The following is a 27,432-nucleotide window of genomic DNA, read 5'->3' as shown; positions in this document are numbered from 1 at the left end:
CAACTCTAATTTCATGGTCAATATTGAACCGTCATGGGCCTGGATCAACATTTTCCTAGCAATTCGAGCTAGAGTCAAACAAGTAAGTTCACACAAATCAAATCCCAGAGAAAGCTTTTGAAGTACAAATATCAAAAGGAAAATTCAAGAAATAGACAACCCACTTCAACAAACAATACGATATAATCATTTAAAGGGACAAAAAAGATAGTGAAAAAATAGAATGTTAAGATCAAAAAGAAAATGAAAGGTAAATTCATTGTTGCATGTTTGCTTATGGGGTTTCCATGAAATCTTTATTAGACCCGAAAAACCAACCGATATATATTTTTATATAATATTATATATATATATATATTAATGCTATATTTTATATTTTAAAAAAATATAATAAAAACGTTCAACACTCTGAGAGTGTTCAGACTGCCAAATTGAGAGCTAAGACAGGTTTGCTAGTCTGGCAAACTGATGAACAACCTGCTTGACAGTCCGAGTCATCTAATAGACTAACACCCGCCGTGCAAGCCTTTCTTTCCCTCTCTTTCAGATTCTCACTCTCTCATACTCTCTCTCTCTCTCTCCTCTCAGTCTCTCTCAGAGTTCTCTCTCACCTCTTAGTTTCTCTTTGAGCTCTCTCTCTCTCGCCTCTCTAACTCTCTCTTTGGGTTCTAGCCTTTGGCGCTCCACCCTCCAACCGATTCATCGATGGCCTCCGACACTAATGATCCACGATATTGGAGGCTCGGTTGCGGCTTAAAGGCTAATGCATTTCGGCGACACTAGTAATCCCAATTACTGTGTATTTAAAAAACCGAAAAACTAAATCGCGGTTAATTGGTTGTATCAGTTCAATTTTAATTTGATTAAATGTAAAAACCGAACCGATAACCCCTACTGAGGCGGAGAGCATGGGATGTGCGACTGGACGTGTTGCTTATTGTGTTTATGATGTTTTTGCTTTCAGAAGATCTGCCTACATTGGGAGTAGTAAGCATACAAATCCTTTTATTAGAGCCCGAAAAGAATACATATATCCACACATTCTCCTATACATGCATGCTAAATTCATGAAATTAAGGATGTATCCCATATGCGTTAGAATCATATTCTTTGAGAGTGTATACAGTATTTTTTGCTTGTAGGGAATCCCACTTTTATTGCATTCCTTACAATATTTTGTTTGAAGCCTCAAAGGCACAAAGCTCTTTTATATGCAATTATTACCCAGCATTACAAAAAGAAGCCGCCGCCTTAGAGACAGCTAAGGCAGTAGTATTCTCACAAAGACCGCCGCTTGCTAAATTAAATTAAAAGAAAAATAAAATCTGGGCGGCGGTCTTTGGCACCTGGCACGAGGCTTTATTGTTCGAACCGGATTTGAGCCGGTCTAAAACCTAAAATGCCAAAACCTGTATTCCCGCGTAACCGCTTTTGATCTTCCGCAACTCACCCTCTCTCACCTTTCCCTCGTCTTTCTACTGCTGCTTTTTTTTTTTTTTTTTCTCTCTAAACTCTCGAGGCTTTTTTGTTGATACTACGCCTTCCATTTGCCATTACGAGTAATAACAAGGATGGATTCGACATGGCTGATCTCGGCGCTGCCCTTTCTCCTGCTGCTACTGCTGGTAAAGCAAAACTAACTTTAACTCTAACCCCTCTCTCTGTCTGTCCCACTCTTTGTTATTTTCCTATCTCTCTCTCCCTCTCTCTGTCTGTCCGACTCCTACTGCTATTGTGTATTGCTGTCGTTTGTTTGTATTTTGTTGCTGCTGTTATTTATTCCTTTTTTTAAGATTTCAAGCAAGAACAAATTTCTCTAGTTAGCTCAAAATTCAATTCAAGAATAGTACCAGATTAGGAAGGGCCAAAAGAGATTTTCCTGTAGTCCATCTATTTTGTTAGTTTAGTTTCTAGAGATTTTTTTAAGAATTTATCATCGTTGTCCTCTGATTCTCTCTTAAAAGTAGATATTTTCTTTTTTCCTTTCATTCATTTTCCCTTGAATTTTGTCTTTGTCCCCTATTCCTAATATTGGTACTTATTAAGTCTATTAACTAAGGCATTAATCTGTCTCTGTATTTCCTAATTTAATGTCCTAAAATTTTTCAGGACATTGAGGTGAACAACCAGAAGGTTAAGGTGCATTGTGGCAATGTCTCCGTATTTGAACGCTTACCTGATTGTGCCAAAATTTAAGTGGATACAGGAACTCCTTTGGCTTCAGAAATGTGTTTGTGAGTGTGTGGTTTCTAAAGGTAGAATTTGCATACCTTCTTTCTGTAGCTTAGATCCAACATCATTTGTCCATCTTTGAAAACATACTGCCATAAAAATCAGCCTGGATTAACCTCTCACACACCAAAATTACTGTATTCCATATATAGTAATTGCGAACTTGCGATAATCTCAAGGAATGAATGGATGAGCATCTAAGCTAGTTACTTATCCTATGTTGTTAGCTTTCAGAAGATTATTATGAAAATTTATGATGATTATACTCCTTTGACTTAATTTGAAGTGGGAGATAGTTCCAGAGTCATATTAGAGTTTTAAGTGAGATGCACTGACACTCTAGGTCAAGGCTATGTTATTCAACCCACTTGTTTCCCTAATTTTTAAGTGATCGATTTTTGTCTCTTCATTATTTTCTTTATTGGTATTTGTGTGTTGGAATCATTATATTATGGAATTTATACACTTGTTTAAGTATAAATTGTTGTTATTTTGGTGCAATTAAAGTAATTACTTGAAAATGTGAAAATTACAGTGCCAACTTTACATATGTTGTTTTCACGATGCTAAGACATTTCGTCCGAAGGATTGACCAGATTCGTTTTACAAGCTTACCCCAGTTCCTTGTTGGAAGCCATGGCGTTGGATGGTGTTGCCTCCTCTGTGAAAAGTTATTTGATTTTTTCTTTATTTTTTGTTCACAGAGTGCTGAAATGATCATTTAGCAAAAACAGAGAGTGCTCAAATGATCATAGAGAGCCAATGATCCAGAATTTATGATCTTGGGGTGGTGTGGGGATATATGTTGAGTCCCAATATGTCCGACCGCTCTCTCTAATCTACTAGATTTCGTCTTGTTCGAGTCTGAAAGATATCATCTCCATGGTGACATCTGATTATTTGAAGGTGCATTCATGTCTGTGTGACCTGGACTGAAATGGAAAGCCAGTCAGGACTAACCTTGACAAATGTGTACAGTAGAAAAGAAAACAGATTAAAAACTACCATCACTTCCTAGGAAACTTTCATAGATGAATAAAACTAAAAGAAATTGCGCATTGTCATACAAGATATGATATCCAAATGCCCTGTAGTTGAGAGAGAGAGAGAGAGAGTTCAAGACAGGCCTCCACCACAATATCATTAATTTACCAAGAAAATAAGACCACAATGTTACAATTTAAGTTTCTGGTATAATGAATAAAGAAGCTTACCCTATATAGTTTAGACAAGGCCTTGTTGAATTTGACTTCACTATATATGGAAGCAAGAATTTGATATCACATTACTGTTATAGTTCAGGTTTTCTTAGGAGAAGAGGAAGTCCAAAACTAATATATAAAGGATGGGAACCTGATAACCATATCAAGGCAATGGTTGAAATTCTAAGGCTGAGTATGTGTATCTCTTATTGAAAGTGTTACATCAAGACATAAGTTCTAAATATCTGACAAATGAATGAATGTGAACCATCATCGCTCCAAGTCTTGGTAGGCATTAACTAATACAAATAATCGTTCGATACCCCCTTTTATCTCGTTTAATGTAGGAGATCTTCCAGGTAGAATTCCTGAAAGTCGTTATCTTTTTCTTATTTTTCTATGGGTTTTCCATTCAGATGTACTGCAGTTGAATCTATTGAGAATTTGATGTGGCAATATTTGCTTTACTTGATGACTTAATGCTTTTAAATGAACCAAGTTTTGACAGGATGGATGGGGCAGTCACTGTTGTAAATTACAAGGGGACTATACCATGATGTTTTTGGATGGACCCTGACAGTGATGTTGATTGCATTGCTCTCTGATTCTAGACCTTGGTGTATGAAAAATGGAAAGGGGAATGAGTGGGGAAATACCATCAAGAATATAAATACATTCCATAGATGGCACTACTTTTCTCTATCAAATTCTTATTACAGTCATGGCATCCTAGACCATTGGTGGGTCCACCATTTCCTTATCCACTTGAAGATCATTCATACCACAGAGTAATGACAATGCAAGCCTAATAGGTGTGGTGCTGATTGTTTAACATCCAATGTAGGACCCATTCATCTACAAATTACTGCATATTGCAGGCCTTCAATTGGTGGATTATTGATTTGATATTGAAACGAAAGGTATCATAAATTCTTTTGATAAGTTATCCTATTCTGATCCCTCCTGTTAATTTGGATAGATTCTTTAGTCAATCTTTCCTAAGGAGCACTAAGAGAAGAGGCTGAATATTGCAGAGATTCAGAAGGGCAGTGGTAGTTTGGACAATTTGGGAGGAGAGGAACTCAAGAATCTTCAAGGAAAAAGAGAAGAATAAGAAGGCAATTATTGAGATTGTTAACCCAAGTGTAGCACACTGAGTGAAGATCATGAAGCTATTTTCAGATTTTACAGTAGAAGATTTCTTCAGAAATTGGGGTTCAATTGCTGACTCATCGTCTAGGAAGTAAAGAATCAATGAGGTTTGGCCACCCCCAGATGGAGGATGGATGAAATTAAACTTTGATGGAAGTAGTTTGGGAAATCCAGGACCCTCTGCAATTGGATGAATGATGCAGGATTGGGAGAACATATGTGGTTGTTGTGGGGTCCAATTGGACAAGGTGATTCAGTTAGGGAAGAGTTAATGGGTGCTGTTTCTGGGGTACAAAAAGCTAGGGAAATGGGAATCACAAGGTTGATTGTGGAAGGGGATTCAAAAATAATAATTGGCTGGCTGAATAAAGGAAAGGGGATGATTTGGCAACAAAGTAATGATCAGGCAGTTCAAGATGTTGTCAAGAGTTCACAACATTCAATTTAGATGGGTAAGAAAGTCTGCTAATGGATTGGCTGATTGATTAGCTAAGTAAGGAATGCATCAAAATCACTTGTATTGGGTTCGGTTGTAAAGAGTGCTCAGACTTGACAACTTGTTGTAACCTTTTTCTTAATTAGTTTTAATAAAATTTTCTTCGTTGCTGATAAAAAAGTCTATGAGCTTCATTTGGCAAGTAATGTTAGGTTGTAATTGATGCGTAATTTAATGTAGAAAGAAATGAAAATGCTATAACTTTCACAACTTGAAAGTGAAGCCAGTAGCCTGCCAAACTATAGTCTATCCAAGAAAAGATATGTCCTTGTGAAAGAATAACACCTGTGAAATGAAAAAAAAATGCAAGTAGGTAAACCTTGCATTGAACACTGTATGGTGCATTCTAATTTTTGAAAATACAATATTCAACACACAAATTGAGAAAAAGAAGATATATTACCAGAAAGAAGAAGCAAAAGAAACACCCATGACCTATCTTGATATTTGCACATAAAAGATTTAGACAAGGGAAAATGGATATGAAGCACAGAAAACATTTAGCGAGGAAAATGACACTACAATATATCATTCACATGTTACGCATCAATATCTTTCACAAGTGCCAGCTCAAATTAGCAAGCTTACCTGTCTAAGAAACAGTTCAGTCCTAACATGGACATAAACTGCTTTTAATGCAAGCAGCAACATATACAAGTCTAGAGAAGAAACCAAGAACGCCACCAGGAGTGTGCTGGAAATAGGTAGATAGAACTTAGAGAATTCAGCTTTAACAGCAAAATGGATATGGATTTCATCTAAAATAAAACAACAGAGGAAGACCACATACCTACCAGAGAAATCCTATAATAAAGTCATCCATAAAAGGAAAATGTATAGGATTTTATAAAATGACATTAGATAATAGGTTCTATCAATAAACTTTTATGTCTTTTCCCAACATCTTGAATGCTTTTACTTGTACAGAACATTGACCTATTCATCAACAGGGTGGCCCTCACTACTGTTCCCAATTACCAAGGTTCAAAGTATCGATATGCCCCATATCGAGGCGTATCGTATCGTATCTTTTACAAACGATACGGTCTGAAACGCCTGTTTCCAGGTGTTTCGAACTCCCATTTTTTTTAATAATAAAAAACAGCCTATAATCTTTCCAAAAAACCAAAGTTTGAAAAAAAAAACTAAAATTTCGGCCATTTCTAACTAGCAATATGATATGGCCAAAACTCGTATCGTGGTGTTAGGCCTTTGAACCTTGCCAATTACAACACGGGTGTCAAGATCGCTATAGGTAACCTTCTTAATAAAGTCATTCATCTTTTTAGAATTGTGGTGTTAGGCCTCCTAAGTATTTAAAACTATCTATGACAATGCTGCATGTAGGGACCATTACTTTAATGGAAGCACTTTACGAATCCTTGTAGACTGCATTGGCATTTTAGAAATTTAAATACACTTTGCTCAACTACTTGATAATTACCAAGACTTCCCCTGTTTTTTGATTGTTAATTAAAACCTTCCCGGTTAGTTGATTTGGCACTACTTTGGGAGTTTTTTTTTTTTTTGTGAATGAATGATAAAAATAAATCAGTCATTTGTCAATTGAACAATTGTGAATTACCTAAATACTAAAAAACATGCATGCTAATGGAAGAAGATAGTTGCCATTGTTGGAGAAGTGACATTCATCCCATAAATGCAGAGAAAAGCAATGCTATCAGACTTAGATTGGACACAAAGGTAGAATGCAGGTCATGGGTCAAATGGTCTAACAATTGGGTTGATACAATGACCCATGACATCAATATGATCAGTAATAGGTTGTGGCTTAATGGTTTTTGAACTTTCATACAAGAGCCTCATTTTTTTGGTAACAAAGCAAGTAATTTCATTAAACAACAACTTTATGGTGGGTACATCAATCAAAGCATAGTTATTTGCAAGAAAAACTCCATCCATGGATGTAAACAAATCATCATTACAAAACAGAATTGGGTGATGTCTTAGTTCACAGTGATCTCATGGGCCACTTGGTTGGCCGATCTTCTGATAGCTGTGAAGGAGTATTTTCTTAGAGTTGCACTCTCTTGTCAGATGTCTGCTACTAGATTGTAGTCAATTCATCAGATGCTTCTGCCTCACTTCAATGTCTGTTACTGCTTCTTTGGAATCCAATTCAAACTCCACTCTAGGAAGCCCAAAATCCACTGCCAGTTTGATTCTATTTCTCAGGGCTATTAATTTAGCTGTCTTTGGGTTATTGCACTTTGTCAGCCAACCCTTTGCCATTAAAAGATCCTCAGCATCATTTCTGACCACAACCAAGGAAGTTGGTGTTATCTTCTTTCACAAAGACTGCGTTGCAATTTACTTTGCACCATCCATGCCAAGGGAAGGGGCTCCAACATGGCATTCGACCATTAGGCTGTGAATTGGGCACCTCCAGATTGGACCATTAGACATTCGACCATTCGGCCATTAGGAATCATCCATGTCCTGCATTTGATAAGCATGAGGTCCTTACGTTTTACTATTCTATACTTCTGAGTAAAACTACTACTCTAAGCATAGACCTTCTAACAGGTTCCTGAACTTTTTGCTTGTAAAAGAAAGAGAATCATATAAGCTATGCAAACTTTGATATTGCATAAATATTTCTTCTCTAAGTAAAGAGTTGTTGAACGTTTAACTTGTAGAAAAAGGGTTGGTTGGAGGTCATTTGATTAATTGTGCATTACCTGTTGATGGTTGAAGCCATGAAGCCATTTGTTACTCAATAGGTGGATGAGATGAACTCCTTGGTGGTTGAACTTGCAAATGTCACTGCTCAGGAGTGGGCTTTGCTATCCCAATCAATGATCTCTTCTGCACATTAGTAGCCATGCAATTTAGAGTAAAAGCTCTATTTTTCTAGTTTGCAATATTATTTTTGACTTGGGGTTGATAGCTTACAAATGCTTTTCTGTGTCATTCTTTTTCCTGTTTGAGCTAGATCTAATAGCATCTCTGTATCTAGTCGTTAGGTCTTTTACTTTTTCCATTTTATTTTATATTTTATCCCTTTTTGTGACATTATTAGCTTGATGTATAGAAAATAAATGAAGGTATGTTTACATACATGCATGCAGGTGCAAGGATCTATGCAGAATAACAGAACTAGAAGCAAGGTGGCAATGTTGGTTGGAAAATGGGATGAGCAAAATGTATTATGTGTTGGGAGATCCTATTATAAAGCCAAAGGGGTACTATCCCATGTCAGAAGCTATGTTGTTATGGAAATGAGACAAATCAGTCACTCAAACACGATACAACTTAACAATTTTTGCAATTATTTTGATTGAATTGACACTCGACCTATTGGAGAAGTTGCCTCCAACTGATTCCAGACTCAGGCCAGATCAGAGGCTTTTGGAAAATGGGGAATATGAACTAGCAAATGTATAGAAGCTTAGACTTGAACAGCTACAGAGACAGGTAAACAAGGTTGCTTTGTAAGGTCCTTCAATTCAATTTCTTGGGTTCTATTCAATTGAATGATTTGATGTCTTTATTAGCTTCGAGGGTTCTAAAAGTGTGCACATAAAAAATAGATTGAAAATAAGTAAAATCATAACCTTCTCATGCAGTTTTACTAGAATTTTCTGTCTTTTTCTTTTTCTTTAAATGAATCTTTTACAGTTCCTATACCAAACCATGTTTTGAACTACTCAAATTTAAAACCATGTTTTACAGTTCCTGCTCGAATTCCAATTATAAGTGATGCAATGCTAGTATGCCTTTATGGATGCTATAGAATATTTTAAATTACTATTGATATTCCAATTAATTGCTTAGAATTCAGCCCATGTCAATTTTAGTTACTATTCCTATCTTTATAGTTAAAATATTTGAATATAGTTCTAATATTTATATGTTTTGATTTGCAGGTTCAACCAATATGTTAAGTGGATTTGCATTGGAAGATGTGCTACATTATTAGAGAATGTGATTATTTTTTTTTTAAGTTCTTGTACTATTTATATGTCAACTTGATATTGTATTTTAACAATGTCTTTTGGATATTTTAATATATAATCTTTGAATTAATAGATTTCATTTTGAAGTGATTTTTATCAAATGGTTTTGTTGTATTAAACAGGTATGAAAATGCTAAATCAATAAAAAATTCAGGTACCACAAAAAGGCTGCAATTAAGTGGGTATATGCATTTATTTTTTGAAAAAAATAAGTATGTCGGCGGTCATGTCCGTCGGCTTAGCTATCAACATGACAAAAAAATGTTAGAATTAACCTAGTATAAATAAAAAATGAAAAAAAAGATCTAAGCCAGCAGTCATTAAACTGTTGGTTTAGCCACAAACAACACATAAGGCAGCAGTCATTTAGCGTATAAGCTGGCGGTTCGGACCGCCACCTAAGAACACGAGGGAGTTTGCTAGAAATCTAAGGCGATGGTCTTCTGGTATCTAAGTTGGCGGTCTAAACCACCGCCTGATTAATGTTAAGTCGACGACTTGGTGTGATCGTCGCTTCAGAGCAATTTGAACCGAACACCTAAGGTGACGGTATTTTGCATCTAAGCCAGTGATCTTGACCTAAGCCGGTAGAGGTTTAGGGGGTGGACTGAAGATCGCCGCCTAACCACCGGTTTAGATCGATTTTCTTATAGTGTGGGTAAGTTTTTCCTGGAAAATATTTACCCAAGTAAGTGCATTTACCCATGTTCTTTTAGTCATAAAAAGAACATTTTAGTCATAAAGATCCATTATAAAAAGGGGCATCTTGTCCCATTCAAGTGTTAGCAACTTTCTTTCTACTGTGGGAAGGTTATTTATCCACCTAGGAGATGAGTAGGTAAGTGATACCTAGGAAAATAAACATTCCCTTGTCCCCACATTAATCTGAAAAATGAACATAGAATTCTTGGCCAATGGGAAACAAAATCCCATTCAACAACTTTTCCCCTCTCAAAATCCAAAAAAAGAACACCCCCTTAAAAGATATGCAAGGATAAATCAGAAAATGTGAAAGTTCTTGGAATCGAGTGAGCATTTAGCCATTGGGTGAGCAGTCTCATTCCTTGTTCTTGGTGTAAATTGCACTAAGCAATGTGGAAAAAAGCTTAATTTTGCCTTGAAATTGGCAACAACTTTGGCGCGCGAAGGAGGAATAGCATTTTCCTCCAACAAGGCTTTTAATAACAAGGCTTTAATAACAAGGCTTTAATGATATTCAAAGCATCTCCCTCAATAATAAAAGCTCATAGGCCTTTGAGAGAGATCTAATTTTAAAATGAAACTACCAACAATCGATACACTCACTTAATAATTATATGATGTTCTACATATGCCATCAATCTAAATAAATATTTTAAGTAGGGATCTCTAATTCCAAAGAAGAAGAAAGAAATCCTATGACCAATCCAAACCCTCTATCCTATATCTATCAAATTGAGGACCCTCTTAAATTCTGCATCCGCCATATTTTCAATCATGCAGACATTGGCCATGTCTTGTATCAGATTTTTTGCTTACCATCTAAACCATGCATAGTTAACTAATATATCTATCTATTTGCAAGCCAGCCTTTGAAAATATATGAACTAATAATTAATGAATTGAAGATATAATTCCCAAGTTATGTAATCAAATGGACAACTACTGGTCTAGTTATTCCAAAATAATGGAAACCTAATGAATAGGACTTTAGTACTGGGAGCCTTCATCTCGTTGAGCCCCAAATAAAACAATTTGCTCCATAGATAGAATATTCTTGGCTATATCATATAAGAGAAGAGTAACACATAAGTGCTGGAGAATAACTCAAACCCACCATCTCAATTGGATTAAGTGTGGAGTTGCAACTTTTTTCCCCTTTCTGTGCTTTTCTTTTTACTAGTAAGTGTGCATGTGCTTTGCACTTGGAAATTCTAAATGATGATAATGATAGTAATAATATATCCAAACTTTTTTATAAATTTTATGTATTTTTTATTTTATTTTATTTATTTTTAATTAGATGTATATTACAAAATCCAAATTTGATTACATTAACATTTCATCCAAATATGTGATAGTTGGATCAAGTTGTGAAGATTGAAGTATCATTGACAAGCCTACCAGCTTGGCTAGATTCTTCTTTTTGTAATGTTTTATCTTTTTGTTGTTTTTTTATTCATTTATAAAAAAAATATAAGATTTAAATAAAGGGAATTGAATGGAGTGAAAAGTAGTAATTCGATTTACAATTTAAAACTTACAATTAAATAAAGACTAAATTCAAAAATGAATATTTCAGTCAAAAGAAAGTTCCACAATCTTATTCATGTTTCTAATATTAGTGTAAATATGGAATTATAGATGTGTTCAATTTTTTTTGTATTTGCGTATAAAAATAATTTTGATATGACACACTTACTTTTTTGTTTAATATGATAAATATATGGAATTATACATGTTTTTGAATGCATTTTTTTGCAAAATTTATGAATTTTTTTATCTTTATATTTTTATATTGTATTAATTTTTATTATTTATTTATGACATTAAAGCTTAACACATTTAACCCAAAAATTGATTTATTTATTAATTTTTATATTTCATTTTGGTTAGTTCTAAATTATGTATCTCATTTTCATTATCAATAAAAATAATTCTTGTTTATTATACGTCTAATTTTTCTATTGAATTGCTCAGCCACCGCTTAGATAAAGAATTGTTTTTTTTTTTTTGAGTCAGTTTTAAAATATGAATTTATATTGGTAAAAATATTGGCATAGATCTAATTAGTAGCATTTATTAGTGAAAAATAACTTAAATGTATGATTTAATAAGGGAAAATGAGATTTAATACCTTAAGTATAAAACTTAATGAGAGATAATTAAACAATGTGAAAATTAATAATTGAATTTATATTTTAAACCCTTACAATTAGAGATGGATTAAATACATAAATATGAACATTTTAGTAATCATAAAAACTATAATAAAATAACTTTTATACCCTTTCTCAAACAAAGAAATTAAAGATAATTTTAGTCTAAAAATTTAAGTTCCACAATGCATCTACACTTATATAGATATAGATTTTGTTTATTCCTTTTTTTTTTTTTAATTCTATTATGATTCTATCATATCCCCAACGACTGTGCAACTTCAGCTCCTAGGCAGGTTGGGTTAGACTTACAACCAGCCTAAGCCCAACTAGCCAAACCAAAACTGCTTGATTATATTTCGATCAATACAATCATGATTCATGACTTTAGTTCGGCAGGATTGAAACCATGGCGTAAGTACACAACAAAAGAAAAATACTTAAACTAGAAAAACTCGAATGAAGCATTTACGAAAGGTATTATGACATCTACTCACTCAACCATGCATTGAAGTTACTAATACGACATGTATGAATGGGTTACGTACGTCAGGTCTTCTAAGAACTAAAAAGAAACTCTGATCCAAGCTTAAACCAGACTGTTGTTTCTAATTAGCCCCATGTAGAAGAAGATAGTAGTGATTAATGTAGACATTAAAGAAATATAAGTACATCAACCAAGTATCCAATCTCCAAACGAAAATCACAAATCTATTGACGGTCCAAAATCATTTGTGTTGGTAGATATATAGAACTGTTATTTTTATTATTTCCTGATATTATAATGGTCGGTCGGATCAGTCCGTCGGTAGAGGCTACTGGGCTTAGAGGTGGTCCGGTGGAGACGGAGCAGGGTGCACCTGAGGCCCAATACCTTTGGGCGTCTGTCGTATGATATCCAGTCCACCCTCTTAATATCCTGGATTGGATAAGGCTGGATTATCAAGTAAAGGTTCTTTAATGCATGGTTATATATTTTTTTCCTTCAAAAAAAAATTGTTATATGTATATATATATGTCTCTCAACATAGTATTATTGCTACTAGTGCCAGTGCGTGAAGCCAATCAGCCATGATTCAATCAACATTATCTCATGTAGATAAAGAATGAAGATATATGGTCCTTCTCCTTCACATCAAATGTATATGAAAGAAAAAGAAGAGTTTACCTACTCTAATATATATGTATATTAGAATGCATGTTTTCCCTCTGCCTTTCCTCTCCCACCAGAAATTCAAAACAATGATATATCCAATCGGAGTTCCAGACAACACGGCCAGAAGAATTAAAACCGGGGAATTCAGTCTCAGAGATTGTCCGGCAATTGGAAATTCTGGGAACCAAAAATGAAGGAAGAATTATTCTGAACAAATACAACAACACCACACTTGTGACTGTTAAAACCTACCCACAACAGGAAGTTTACACTTCCCGTCACCGTTTTCTTGGAAGAAATGTCCTTGACACTGCAAAGGTTCTCCAGTCTGCGAACAACGTAATCATTGGTCAGAATACGGCCTCGGTTCTCTCCGTCTGAGCAGTCAGTTACCAGTTCGTTCTCGTAAAGAGCCACCATTACGTTGGCTCCCTGACTGTCCACCTTTGTCTTCAGTGCTCCTGTTAAGCTTACCGCCAAGCTGTCTGGCGATGTCCTTTCGAACTTTGCCTGCTTCAATGAACAAACCCTAAATTTCTCACATTACACATATGAAGGTTATCTTCTGATGATTCAAATGTCATTACAGATTAATCTACTTCGTGTTAAGTAATGAGCATTAATGCAATGCCTACAGTTTGCCTACTATATGTACGTGCATGCATGGCTACCCTAGTATCAATATGTTCGGTTGCAATTTGGGTTGGGTTGAGTAGATTTGGACCCACCCAACCCAATCCAATTGGAGATGGGTGTTGACTGTTGAGAACCACTGGTTGGGTCAGGATGTTTGTGGGTTGAAAGTTGAAACCTTACCAAATTTACAGAAAACTTAATGTGTTGAAACCTCAACCCCAAACCAAACACAAACACAATACAAGCCCATCATAAATTGAACTGGGTTGGGTTTGCAGATATGAACTTCACCCAACAGGAAAAAAAAATGCATCTTAACATTTGAAGGTTGAAGTTTACAATCTAAAACTAAAATACCCATGTCCACCTATCTCTATTACGTGGTAGGAACAAACCTGAAAGGCGAGAGACGGATATCGGACGGCGGATGTGATGTTAGAGAGCAAAGCGGCTTGATCGGTGGCAACACACTGGGTCCTACCCTGAATCACCACCTGGGGCGTGAACATAGTATCCAGCTTCAATGCTTCCACGTACGCCTTCTGCCTCACCGTCCACTGGCTCGACGCGAACGGGTCTTTCCAACCCATGTAATCCCAGTAATCCACGTGGAATGCGAGAACTATTACCGGTACCTCCGGGTCGAAGTCTCCCCTCCCCAGCCTCGATATTAAGAGCTCCGCTTCCGGCGACGTGGCGCAGCCCTGCGACGAGAACAGCTCCACCATTATGGCTCCTCCCTTTTTCGGTTCCTCCGTTGCTTGCTGCTCCTCAATCCCATTCTCTGCCGTGGGGTTACTTTTCGACAGGGATTTAGATCCTCGTCCGAAGCAAGAGAAGGCAAGGCGGTGAACCATCCTCTCTTGCCGGAAAACCATGTGGATCTGGCTTCGGGGCAAGGAGGAGAGACAGAGGGGAGGAGGAGGGTAGAGAAAGAAACAGAGGTGTAAAGGGAGAAGAAGTGAAGGGAGGAGGACTTGGTTTTTGGGAGAGTGCGGGTGGAAGACATTGAAAGGTGGCGAGATGGACGGGTGAACCGTGAATCCTCTTTCTCCTTGTTTTTTGTTTTCTGGATGCAGTTTAACGTGACGAGATGCCAGAGAGTGAAGAAGAGGGAGAGATCGGTCATCGTATCATCCGACAGTTAGTGATGCTTTGCTTGTTATTCGGTTGCCTGTATACTCGAGCAGGTCGTTCAAGTCCACTCGCGTGATCATTTTCAATTTTCATCGATGCATCTCCTTTTGCCACGTCTTCTGTTTTCCTCTTTTGCCACGTGTATTGCCCTTTGCCTAAATTTTGCATTGCTTGTCGAAGAGGGATTGGTTGTTCTAAAATCTAGACGTGAAAACATGTTTCGAAACCACAAATTTCGAATCTTTCCAAAGACGGCATTTTGCCTATAATTAATTTGTCGTACTTCTTTCTGGGCCAAGCGGCCCATGTTATCGATGCATCTCCTTTTGCCAAGTCTGCTGTTTTGCCCTAAATTTTAGATTACTTGTCGAAGAGGGATTGGTTGTTCTAATATCTAATCTTGAAAACATGTTTCGAAACCACAGATTTAGAATCTTTGCATAGACGGCATTTGCCTATAATTAATTTGTCATATATCTTTCTGGGCCAAGCGGCCCATGTTAGCTCTAACCGATCCAGATAGCCAACTCCAGGTCCAAATCACCCTCACGAATTCAGCCACAAAATAGCCCTATATACTTGGTCTATGTCTCTATGCGACAGTTATCACTACACCTGTTTAGTTAGCCTCTTAAACCCAGATGGATAAGTTTGTGGATAATCTATTAATCTTGGCTCTCCAATGCACCTTAGGCTCAATTTGAAAGGATTATAAATACAAATAAATACAGTGTAAATATATACGAAATATAAGGTTTGTAATTTGCATATTTGTATTTCTACTCCTTCCAAACCGAGTCTCAGTTTGGGAAGAGTTCAAATAAAAATATGTACAATACAAATACATATAAAATACATACCTTTGTGCTCTACATATATTTGCATTTGTACTCCTACTAAATTCATCCTTAATGAAATTAGAGAAAAGAAAAAGTGGGCTCAAAACTGCAATGTCTAGCCCAAAATGTTGTAACTAATGGTGTCAATAGACCGGTTTTAGAGTGGATCCTGTCCATCCAAAATCAATTTGAATGGATTGGATGGAACAACAAAACATATTTAATTGGATCAATCCGATCCAAAATATTTATTTGATTGGACTGGACCTGCTCTGTTCGTAATAAATTTATATTGGATTCGGTTGGATTAAGCCAATATCCGATCCATTGATATAAGGTAAGAATATAAGTATCAATGAACCGAGTTTGAGTCACAACCAATCTAAATTAAAACTAATTTAAACAAGTTGGATGGTCCAAATATTGAATTGGACTAGTCCAAAATGATTCAAAATATTCATTGAATTGGATTAGACCTGATCCATTTATAATGGACTCACATTGGGTTGGATCGGATACCAAACCCAATCCAATTGACACCCTAATTCTAATTCTCCAGAACTAGAAGAGCTACATTATAACAATTCTTAGCTTAAGAAAGTAGTAGAATGTTCTCTCTCTCTAATCTTTGGCATGACTGGGTTGGATCATACCCAATCAAACCCGATCTAATCTAAATAGGATTTCTGCCATGTGATGTTCCCGATTGGATATAGTCTATTCAACCCACTAACATATTACATCGAAATAGATCCAACGAAAAATATTCATGCTCCATCGGATCCAGATGCATCCTAGGGTTATTTAAGATTAAGTTATCTGATCTAGGTCTTGATCCATTCAAAAGTCTCCTCTATTATGAGGATAAAATCCTGTTTCATATGATACGATATTGTGGGCCTAAAGTAACCCTCTTCATTTCATTGGGCCTGGGTTGTTTGTTGGGTGTGGTGGAAATTATTCAAATCGTGTATCTGATTTGTTGTTTGGTTTTACTTTTCTCTAGTAGCAGGCACCTGTGCGATCTGAAAGATTTAATAATCTTTTTTTTTATTTAATGTTGATTTATAAAAAAATAATTATTGTTAATTGAATATGAATAAACATTTTTTAATAAATTTAGTTTTATTAATAATTTGTAGTAATTTCAATAATTTTTATTCTTTTTATTATTTTTAAATGAAAATTTGATTAATTTTAAATTAATTAAAATAATTATAAAAACTAACATTTTTATTAATTCCACTAATAATTAACAATTATATAAGAATGACAATGGGGTGGGTTTAGGGCAAGACACCCCATCCCTTTCCCTACCCCATAATCAAGACACTTTACCCCATGCCTAGTGTCACGCAGGTTTAGGGCAAGGTAACCACTCCTCAATGTCAGGTAATTTCAGGGGCAAGGCAACCCACTCCTCATGAAGGATGGAGAATCATCGAATTTCCCTACATCGTCCCCAATATTGGGCGGGTTCAAGTAGAGGTGTAAATTGGATTGTGTTGGGTCGGCACGACATGACCCGCATGTGGCCCGTACAAAGTGCAAGTCGTGTCGTGCTGGCCCACGAGGCATCCCGGGTCGTGCCTCCCTCCTCTAGGATAATTTAGGGGCCGGTTCAGCATGGCCTATGGGTCGAGCCCACACGGGCTCGTGTCGTGCCGTGGGTCGGGCTGGTCCATGGGCCGAGCCTTGGGTCAGGAAATGCCACACACCAAGCCAAGCTCAATGCAAGACACCCACTTCCCATCCAAGGTTTTTGAAATTGGACTGGATAGAGAACAATTCTGGGTCGAACGGTTTGATTGTTCAGTCCAAATGGATGACCCGCTCTAACAAAAAAAATAAAAAATTAGAGAAACAAAAAAAGGCAAAAAACTGTTGTCCGGGTTGATGGTTCGACCACCCAAGTCAGTGGTTTGCTAACCAAATAAACGGTTTTTGGAAAAAATGGTTTTGATGTGAAACGGTGTCCGATTCCCAATTTTTCCAATCTAACCATCTAGTTTGATCTAGTTTTGAAAACACTGTCCTCGTCAACCAGATATTCAATTTGATGATAGAAATGATCAAAAGAATATATTGAGTATCAACCACATGGTAAATTTCTAAAAGTACATTAAATTGTCTTTAATATTCAAAAATGTAATTTTATGAAAATTTATTGTACTTGTGTAATTTTGAAATTTTATTCAAATTTATTTACATTTTTATTAAATAACTTATTTTCTTTTTAAATGGTTTACATACAGATTTATACTAATTTATCTTATAATTTCTAAAATAAACTAATCAATAATTTCCTTTTTCCAATATTATACTAATTTATCTTAATAATTTGTCTAATTATTTGTTCAAATTATAGTTTTCCATTTCCCATAGTCATTTAACTTTAATAAATTTCAATAATTTGCAAAGAAAATTACATAATTTTTCAATGGTTTACCAAAATCTATCAAATGTAATAAATTTTCCTAACATTTCCAAAATATTTTAATAATTTTCAATAAATTTAATGCATTTTAAATAAACTTTCAAATACTTTATTTCTTTTAATTTAAAAAATTTTATTTTACGAAAATGTAGTTTTATGAAATTTTTTGAAAAATTTATTACATTTGTGTAACTATGGGGATGTATTGAATTTTTTAAATTGTTATTAAATATATATTTTTTTATTTGGTAGTTTACTAACAAAATTACACTAATTTATCTTTTATTTTTCAATATAAATTAATTAATAATTTTGTATTCTAACATTACAATATTTTGTTCTCCCATTTGTATTTGTTCTCAATTTTATAGAAATTAGTTAAAGGGTTTTCAATTTCTATAAAATGTTGTTAATTAGTTAATTAATAACAATATTTATTAATTTTTGGTAGTTTACTAACCATACTAATAAGAATATTTAATTTCTAATAGTTTACTAACCGTATTAATTAACTTTTGGTAATAATACTATTTAATACTCATTGAATATGGGTGGGATTAAATATTTACTGTATTTAACTATTTATTAGTTAATATGGATATTTTAAACGAGAGAGAGTGGATATAAATTGGGGGGATGCATTTTAGGAATTGATTAGGGAGTGGGGCAATGTGATACTTTCCTATTGGTTTAAATAAGATACCTTAGGAAAGAGATTATAGGAATATTTGTAGGTAGTTGGGTGACATGGCTTAATGGGAGTGTTGGGAAGTAGGGAAGGGGAGACGAGAGAAAGTCAAAGAAAATGTAGGGTGGGGATAATGGAGCAAGGACAGGCATGGTGACAGGGACCTATGCTTTGTTAAGCGAAAGAAATACATAAGAGTATATAATTGCTTTATAACTTTTTAATAAACAATTGGATCAAACTCAACCCGAGTTGGTCGGTTTTATATTTTAAATTTAATTTTTTAATACGAGAAAGTAGGAAAATTCTTAAATTTGTTAATCTAAAATATTTTATATTATAGATTTAATTTTTGTAATTTATTTTTTAATAATATCATTGTAATTTATGAAATTTAAAGTTAATTTTTAATTTTAAATCTTTTGAACAAACAAACTAAACCAAAAATAGACCCAAATCGATAAAACCTGAGTTGGTGGGCTTTCGTTAATGGTCAACCAGTTTCAAGTGGCAAATTGCGGACTTGACCAGATTGATTTGGTTGGTAAAATAGCTTGCAACTGAACTAAACCAATCATTGAACAATCCTAATTTCAACTAAATTTATAGTCTAAATAACAATATTTTAATTTCCAATAATTATTGAAAATTTATATCAAACATACACAATCATTGCAAATGAGTTTATAATGAAAATATAATAGATATATAATAAAAATACAATAATTACAAAAATATAATAAATACTGAAAATATAATAAATTAGTCAATAAATAGTGTAATCTTAAATAATAGTTTAAGCTCTAATAAGTATTAATCTATAAATTATAAAAATATATAATTACTAAAAATAAATTTATAACAAAACTACAATAAATATGATAAATTAATCTCCAATAATTATTGATAATTTTCTATTAAATAACAAAAATAAAAACACATTTATAAAAAACTATTGAAAGAATATTTATAAAAAAAAATAACAAATAATTACTGAAAATAAAATAAATATTAATTATAGTATATATAAATATCTAATGAACATACACTATTATTGTAAAATTATTACTAATAAATATAATTTTGTTGAGTAGGGATGGCAATTTCTACCCTACTCAGTGAGTACCCGTCCCTACCCTACCCGATGGGGCAGGTTTTTTCTACTTGAAGGACAGGTTTTAGGATTATACAACTCGTATGGGTACGGGTAGGATACAATATTGGGCTAAACCCGACTCTCCCCGACCCACATATTGTTGGAAAGCATATAAACTTTATGTACCAATTATGGAATTTAATAATATTTTGAATTTTATGTAAAAGATAATTGATAGTTTACATGTTTCCTACATGTCTTAATCAAATAAGTGAAATTTTTGCTATTTCTTTGTGTTATTTTACTTATTTATTTCTTATATATGACAAAAAATAATAGGGAATTAGATGTGGGTTCTAAATCCAACCCGCCCCTACTCTTGAATGCGGGGAGGGTAGGGCCAGGAGAAGGTTTTACATTTTCATGTGTGAGTAGGATTTACATTCTCAAAATCCAACCCGCTATAGGTTTTGGAGCGAGTATGGGTTGAGAGGTTTAAAGAGGTGAATAGAATATAGAATTTACAAAACCCTCCCTGAACTCATCCCAATCTATCCCTATTGTTTAGCTATTTCCTTTGCAAGTTGAAGTATTTGCTCTTAGGTAGCTTTTTGCTAAGAATTTGAATTGCTGCTTCTTTTTAAGAAAATTCTGGTTTAGGTTGGCCCAAAGACTTATAGTTTGTGTTTCAGGATATTCTCTCTATAAGTAAAAAGTCTCCATGTTCATTTTAGTTTAGTAGGTCGAAGTGGTAGTGGAGCCGTGCACTGTACTGCGGTATGTTTTTTATACAAATCAGTCAATGATAAAGATAGTGAAGCTCAATTTGGAAAGAGTATAAATATAAATATGGACAGTGCAAATACATACAATACAAAACAAAACAAGACAAAAATAAAGGTTTTGCATGCACTCCATATTTGTATTTATATTCCTTGTAAACTTAGGTTAAGACTCACTTGGGAACTGAACAAATACAAATATGTAGAGTACAAAATCTTTTATTTGTATTTTCTTATATGTATTTCCAGTGTATATATCTATATTTGTACTCTTTCCACAATGAGCCTAAAAGGAAATTCGGAAATTCTGTCATTGATGATAGGTATAGTTGATGCAATGCTTATAGTTAGTGGGGAATCCTGAGGTGTGGATTGTATCGTCCTGTCCTAAGGACCAACAATGCTGATTAAAACAATAAGATCATCAGAGGTAAAACGTTTTTGGGCTTAAAACATGGCTGTTTAGATGGGAAAGCTGAAATCATATTAAAAGGTCCATTTAATGTTATTTAAAAAGTTAAGTGTTCCCCAGGTTTGTGATGGGCCAAAATGAGTGAATTCAAATTTTCAAGTCCCCAAATCGGTTAGGCCTGGAATTAGGGCTGTTCACGGGTTGGGTTGGTTTATTGATGTTTTTCCACCCGATCCTACCTGGTTGGGTTACCTGAAATTAAAACCGAAGCCGAACCTGTGTTAAGCAGAACCAACATAATCGGTTTGAGTCGGTTTGGGTCAGTTTCGGTTCTACTTAGTGGTGACTTAGTTGTTGTTCAAGTGTTCATTTCTGGCTCTACATTCTCAAAGAAAACCAGCATTTCCTTAATGTTTTGTGGGCCATCCATGGATCCAGTTGTGGAGAGAGCAGAGTTTGAGAGACAAATTAATTAAGTATGTTGTAAATAGGATAGAGACAACTTAGTTAAGTAGGAACTAAGTAGGTTGTAACTACTAGCTAGGAACTAACTACTATGTCGGTTCGGGTTGGGTCGGCTTATGATTTTTTATAACTCGAAACCAACCGGTGCTGAAGAAAACCCAACCGACTCGGGTTGGGTCCCCCACTTTCTCCAAAATTATCTCTAATTCATTTTTATCTTCTAAATTATCTCTAATTCCTATTTCTCTCCAAAATTATCTCTAATTTAGTAGAGAATTTCTCTCCTAAATTATCTCTAATTCATAGTTATCCTCTCCCCTACTTTTTATCTATGTCTTTCTAAAGAAAGTTTGGATTAAAAAATTTAGGAATTATCTAAATATTCTAATAAAATTATATAATAACTTTAAAATATTTATTAAAAATATAAAAAATAATTTTATATTTTTTCAAAATATATCACAAAATTATGTACTAACAATTTAAATTATATTTTTTTAGATTATCAATTTAAATGTTTTTCAAATATTTAATATTATCTAATAGCTTTAAATAAATAAAATTCAAATAAAAAATTAAATATTTTATAGATTATTTAAATATTTATCATAACTGGATTTTGAATAATTAAAATAATAGAATTATGTAATAAATTTAAAAATTTTCTTCAAAGTAGAAAAATAATTATAACATAATATTGAAATTAATAATAAGTTAATATATTACAAAATTAATATGAAATTATGTAATAATAGTATAAATTATGATTTTATGGACAATTAAATTCAATAAATAATTAAAATTTTAAAATTTGAATATTTTATATATTATTTAAGTATTTAAATAACTAAATAATTTCAATAACAAAATATTTAACATAACCAGATTTTAAATAGTTAAAATGAAAAAAATTATGTAATAAATTAAAAAAAAAATCTGAAAAGTAGAAAAGTAATTATAACATAATATTGAAATAAATAATAATTTAATATTTTTACATAATATTGTAAATAACTAATTTTACTTACATCAAGTAATAATTCGATAAAATAACTTTCAAAAACATTAATATTTATTAATAATAATTTTAAACTCTTAATCTGTATTTATTATATAATCTTGTATACTAAAATTAATATTTAATGTATTTCATTAATTATTTATTGTTTTTTGTGATAAATGTATTTTCAATGATTATGTATAAATTTATTTTGTTTTATTATTTCATAAAAAACTTTCAATAAATAGTGGAGATTAAACTACTGTTATTTAATTTTTTAAATTTAGTTTATTGTACTTATTGTATTTATTGCTTTTTTATAACTTATAGATTAATTAATATTTATTAGAGATTAAACTATTATTTGAGATTATTAGAGATTAAACTATTAATATTTGGCCGTAGGCTATTTGGCCAACCAAATTGACCTAGTCAGGTTGGGATTTGGTTAGTTAAAGCCGACTGACCTTTTGTGAAAGTCGAACCACTCAAGTTGTATTAGTTTGGGTTGGTTTTCACAAAAGGCCAATTGATCCAAAAGATCTAAACTTAAAAATTAATTTTAATTTTAAAAATTATAGTGCAATTGTAGGTACATGGTGGTCACTTAGACCCATCAGAACACTAATACTATGCAAATGCTTGTAATGAGTCCATAAGTCATCACACATTTACGATGAGTTCATAACTAATCACACATTTGTGATGAACTCATAGTTGAAACAGGTTGCAATGAACTTTGGACCTGCGCGGACTTACGATGAGTTTAAATCCACCGCAGAACCGCAATGAGCTCCAAACTTGCGATGAGTTTAAAGTCATCATATAATCGTGATGAGCGTAAACTCACCATATATCAGAAACAAATAATGAAAACACGTGCGTCATTAAATAACATGCATGACAGGACAACCCATGAGCATAATGAGGGTGTGCAAACTAAATAGTGACATCACCCATGCCATGTTTTTTTTTAAAAGGGCCACGAAAGGAAGTAACACATAAGACACGTGGCAAAATCCTAGTAGTGTTACCTAACAACTGGAACCAAATCCAAGATTCCTTTTCCTAATGGGAACCAAACACTTTTGGCTCCTTCCTTTCGGGACCTTAGGATCCCTCCCTATAAATATGAGTCCAATTCATAAAGAGATAATCATTCTATCACCTCATTTACCCTAGTCTTTAGCCTACCTCATATACTCAGCTTTCCTTTGTCCTTTAAGGAGACTCCTGTACGTAGCCTAAACCACCTTACTCACAACAATTATTAAAAAATAAATTTAAAATTTAGATTTATGAAATGAAACATTTTAGACTAAGAAATATGGAAAATTTCTCTTTTTTATATTAAAAATTATATTTTAAATAATAATATATATATGTATATAATATTGATCCAAATGGCCAAAGTTAAACTGATCCAACTTGGTCAAATTGAGAATTTTTTGAACCAAATCCAACATAAAATAATAAAAAACTGACCAACTCGGGTCGAGTTAATCAGGTTGGCCAATTTTATAAGTTTGATGAATAAACCTAACTGAAATTAATTATTGTTATTTTTGTATTATAAAAAAATATTAAAAATAGTATATAAAATATGAATAATCATTTTATTTAAAAAGTTGAAAATATAAAGCAATTGTATACACTTATGTGGTTCTATTAGTGTCATTTACTAGAACACACCTTATAGTTTTACATATTTACTTAAACCTACCTTATAGTTTTCATTATACTAAAATATCCCATATATTTTACAATTTGTTTACTTAATCAACATTTCATTAAGGAGTGTTTGTTTTGCCATTAGGCCCATGATTTTTTTATTCCAAAAAATACACTTAACACTTTTTTATACAAAAAACAAAATTGAACAAATATAGCCAATACAATAGTTGCTTGTGTCTTATTAAGGGCAAAATGGTATTTTTATTTCTATTTTCTTTAGATTAAATTTATTTCAATGAACATTAGGGTCAACACTATCATTTTCCACTATAATGGAAGATTGATTAAATCCATTGCAAATTATAAGTGATGTTTTAGTAAAATGTGAACTATAGGGTAGATTTTTAATAAATCCATGAAATTATAAGGGTATTTTAGTAAATGACCATTTCTATTATTTATCTTTTTTTGAATTTTTTATTTTTTTAATTCCACATAATTACACATTAAACCAATAAGGAAAATACATATACCTAACTATTTCTAACAACCATAAAGCTTTTCTAATGTTTAGGAAGTGGCACCACTTTCCCCCACTTCCTCCTAAATTGTCTCTAATTCCTATTTATCTCCTAAATTGTCTCTAACTCCTATTTATCTCTTCAATTATCTCTAATTTTGTATAGAGATTCTCTCCTAAGCTATCTCTAATTCCTATTTATCTCCTAAATTGTCTCTAACTCCTATTTATCTCTTCAATTATCTCTAATTTTGTAAAGAGATTCTCTCCTAAGCTATCTCTAATTCCTATTTATCCTCTCCCCCACTTTTTATCTATGTCTATCTAAAGAAAGTTTCAATTAAAAAATTCAGAACTATTTAAATATTATAACGAAATTATATACTAAATTTAAATATTTATTCAAAATACAAAAAATGAATAGATTTAATAATATTCATATTATTAATAATTCAATATTTTTACAAAATTTACCATGAAATTATGTAGTAACAATATACATTATAATTTTATGAATTATTCAATTTAAATGTAATTCAAAGAATAAAAATTTAACATAAAAAATAAAGCATTATTAAAATATTTCAATAACTAAAAATCTCAAATAAAAAAACATTAAAAGTAGCTAAATAATATAACAAAATATTTAATATTACGTAATACCATTAAAATGAACAAAATTCAAATAATGAAAAATTTTAAATATTTTATATAATATTTAAATATTTAAATAACAAAATATTTAACAAGACAAAATTTTAAATTGCTAAAAAAACGAAATTATGTAATAATTAAAAAAAATCTTAAAAGTAGAAAAATAGTTATAATAGAATTCATAATATTCATATTAATAATAATTTAATAATTTTCTGGAGAGTTACCCATCCACTGAAAACTCAAACCGCTCCTCTTATCGTGCCTTACTTGGGTAACTAATCACCCAAACGAACACGACATCTGTATTCGTAAGCACTTTGGCAATGTTTCCCTGAATCCCTGGGAATCAGTTTTCCAAGGAAAAACGTCACCCGGGTAATGCAAAACGAAGGAGGCCTAAAAGAGTCATTATTTGGGTTTTCTGAAAATATTGATATGCTCGATACTTAAAATTGTTATCTGTATGAGTCAATAAGATTATAAGAATGGGATTAACCATCCAAAGTTTTAAAACATTCACAAAAATAAAAACAAAATTTATGTATATCTGTATCCATGCATATCAGGATGCATTGAAGCAGATACAATACATTGACTTTAAAGTTACCAAACATAAATGTAAAATTTAGCAGCAGGTTAGCTGGCACTTCCCATTTGGATTTCCAAATGGTTGGTGCCAATGACCTAGGCTAGTAGTAGCTTCAATTGGAGAATGCCACCCAAGCTAGAGAGCTTCTGCTGCACAACACCAAGCCATTAGGGCTGAAGAAGGACAGTCCTATTGAACACAACAATGTCAGTTGGTGCATTGTCCATTTCACGGATGCAATGACGAAAACGCCCAGGGGGAATGGCACATGCTCTTGGGCTGCTCCTAACTCTCAACCCTCTTAACCGTTTCCATGTTGAAGCACATGGGGGGGAGGGGGCTACTCCTGTGCCATCATTAAAACATAATCTGGATACAACTCACACACCCCAAAATGATAGAATCAGCAACTGTGTTGACCTTCCAATTTCTGGCGAAGTTATGAAATTAACAAACACCGGTTTGGCTGAGCCTGATCACCGGTATTTTCTGTGGTAGGGACATAAAACATATGACGACTTTGAGAGCTGTGAGAGAAGAACCAATTTCACCTCTCTTTCAATTGCATTTATATTTTATCCAAATATGGTCCTGATCCCACATAATTAGCACCGGGCCACCGGCAAATAAGTGAGATCACGCGCGCCCTAGCTACTCAACTTTTCTTTCATTTCAAGAGCGTGACGTGACCCAATGGATCATGTTCTTGCAATTTCTTTTCGCTTTTATTTACTTTCTGGTTTATCCTCGCTTCCTCACCGCTATTGTTGGATAAGAGGATTTTGTTTCAGAGTCAGCATGTGAATTTGGATTCCGAGGAAATAAAGTTGTGAATGTGAAAAAAGAAGAATAAGTAATGAATGGACTTGCCAGGTGTCAACTTTTTGGTTGGCAAGGTCTCCCGCTGGTTGCAGCGGATACTTGGCATCTAATAGGCTATCCCCGCTATGTAGAGTTCACATATACATCTCAGCCCATGGTGAAAAAAAAGCAATGGACTGTTTACTAATTAGGAGTAGAATCACATTTTCATGCCCATCTAATTCAATTAGGACAGAGAAACCTATATATGTTTAAATTTAGCTAGGTGCCACCGTTGAAGTTAAGGGAGTCCGGACATGTAGGAATTTCTAAGATGTGTAAATTGCTGCTGGTGGTACACCAATCCACTCTTCCATCTTGTTAATTAAATTGCTGCTGGCAACTGTTTCAGTTTCGCTATTGGCAATCAAAACAACTCTAGGACGACGGGAAGTTGCACGGTTGCAACCGCTTATATAATTCAAGTTTTGAATTCCACTGCTTGAGTCCTACCTCTTAGAATTGGAGCTCTACTTGTAATTTGGAGTTTCCTCGATGAAACACCTTTGTATATCGACAATTCTTTTGCAATAATGGAATTAAGTTAAAAAGGGAGCAGCTAC

The 27,432-nt window shown here is 33.5% G+C and overlaps 1 protein-coding gene and 1 long non-coding RNA gene across 3 annotated transcripts; one reads left to right on the top strand and one right to left on the bottom strand.

Moving 5' to 3' along the window:
* Positions 1-1,383: 1,383 nt before the first annotated feature.
* On the top strand, positions 1,384-9,144 carry LOC148877953 (uncharacterized). The gene is made up of 4 exons (XR_016099733.1): positions 1,384-1,625; positions 2,110-2,255; positions 8,175-8,520; positions 8,973-9,144. It is a non-coding gene; the product is annotated as an uncharacterized LOC148877953 (long non-coding RNA).
* A 3,848-nt stretch (positions 9,145-12,992) lies between these two features.
* On the bottom strand, positions 12,993-15,283 carry LOC148877952 (uncharacterized). Of its 2 annotated transcripts, none has more exons than XM_088947113.1 (2): positions 14,108-15,283; positions 12,993-13,589 (listed from the first exon to the last, which is right to left on the bottom strand). In XM_088947113.1, exons 1-2 carry the CDS (start codon positions 14,588-14,590, stop codon positions 13,227-13,229), a joined length of 846 nt encoding a protein of 281 aa, XP_088803239.1. In that variant the 5' UTR covers positions 14,591-15,283; the 3' UTR covers positions 12,993-13,226. The 2 variants fall into 2 exon arrangements, with proteins under 2 accessions (XP_088803239.1, XP_088803247.1); XM_088947121.1 differs by having other exon boundaries at positions 12,993-13,586.
* Between the last annotated feature and the right edge of the window lie 12,149 nt (positions 15,284-27,432).

Source organism: Nelumbo lutea, chromosome 1 (genome assembly GCF_056320005.1).
Source record: "Nelumbo lutea isolate HS-2025 chromosome 1, American lotus-T2T, whole genome shotgun sequence".
NCBI lineage: Eukaryota > Viridiplantae > Streptophyta > Magnoliopsida > Proteales > Nelumbonaceae > Nelumbo > Nelumbo lutea.
This window is presented reverse-complemented; position numbering and strand designations above follow the sequence as displayed.

What these genes read in the sequence shown, in the direction of transcription:
- LOC148877952 (XM_088947113.1), bottom strand. Translation starts at nt 14,590, where the DNA reads ATGGTTTTCCGGCAAGAGAGGATGGTTCACCGCCTTGCCTTCTCTTGC. An exon ending in ATCCGTCTCTCGCCTTTCAG is followed by an intron (nt 13,590 to 14,107) that starts GTTTGTTCCTAC and finishes TGTTCATTGAAG; the next exon opens with CAGGCAAAGTTCGAAAGGAC.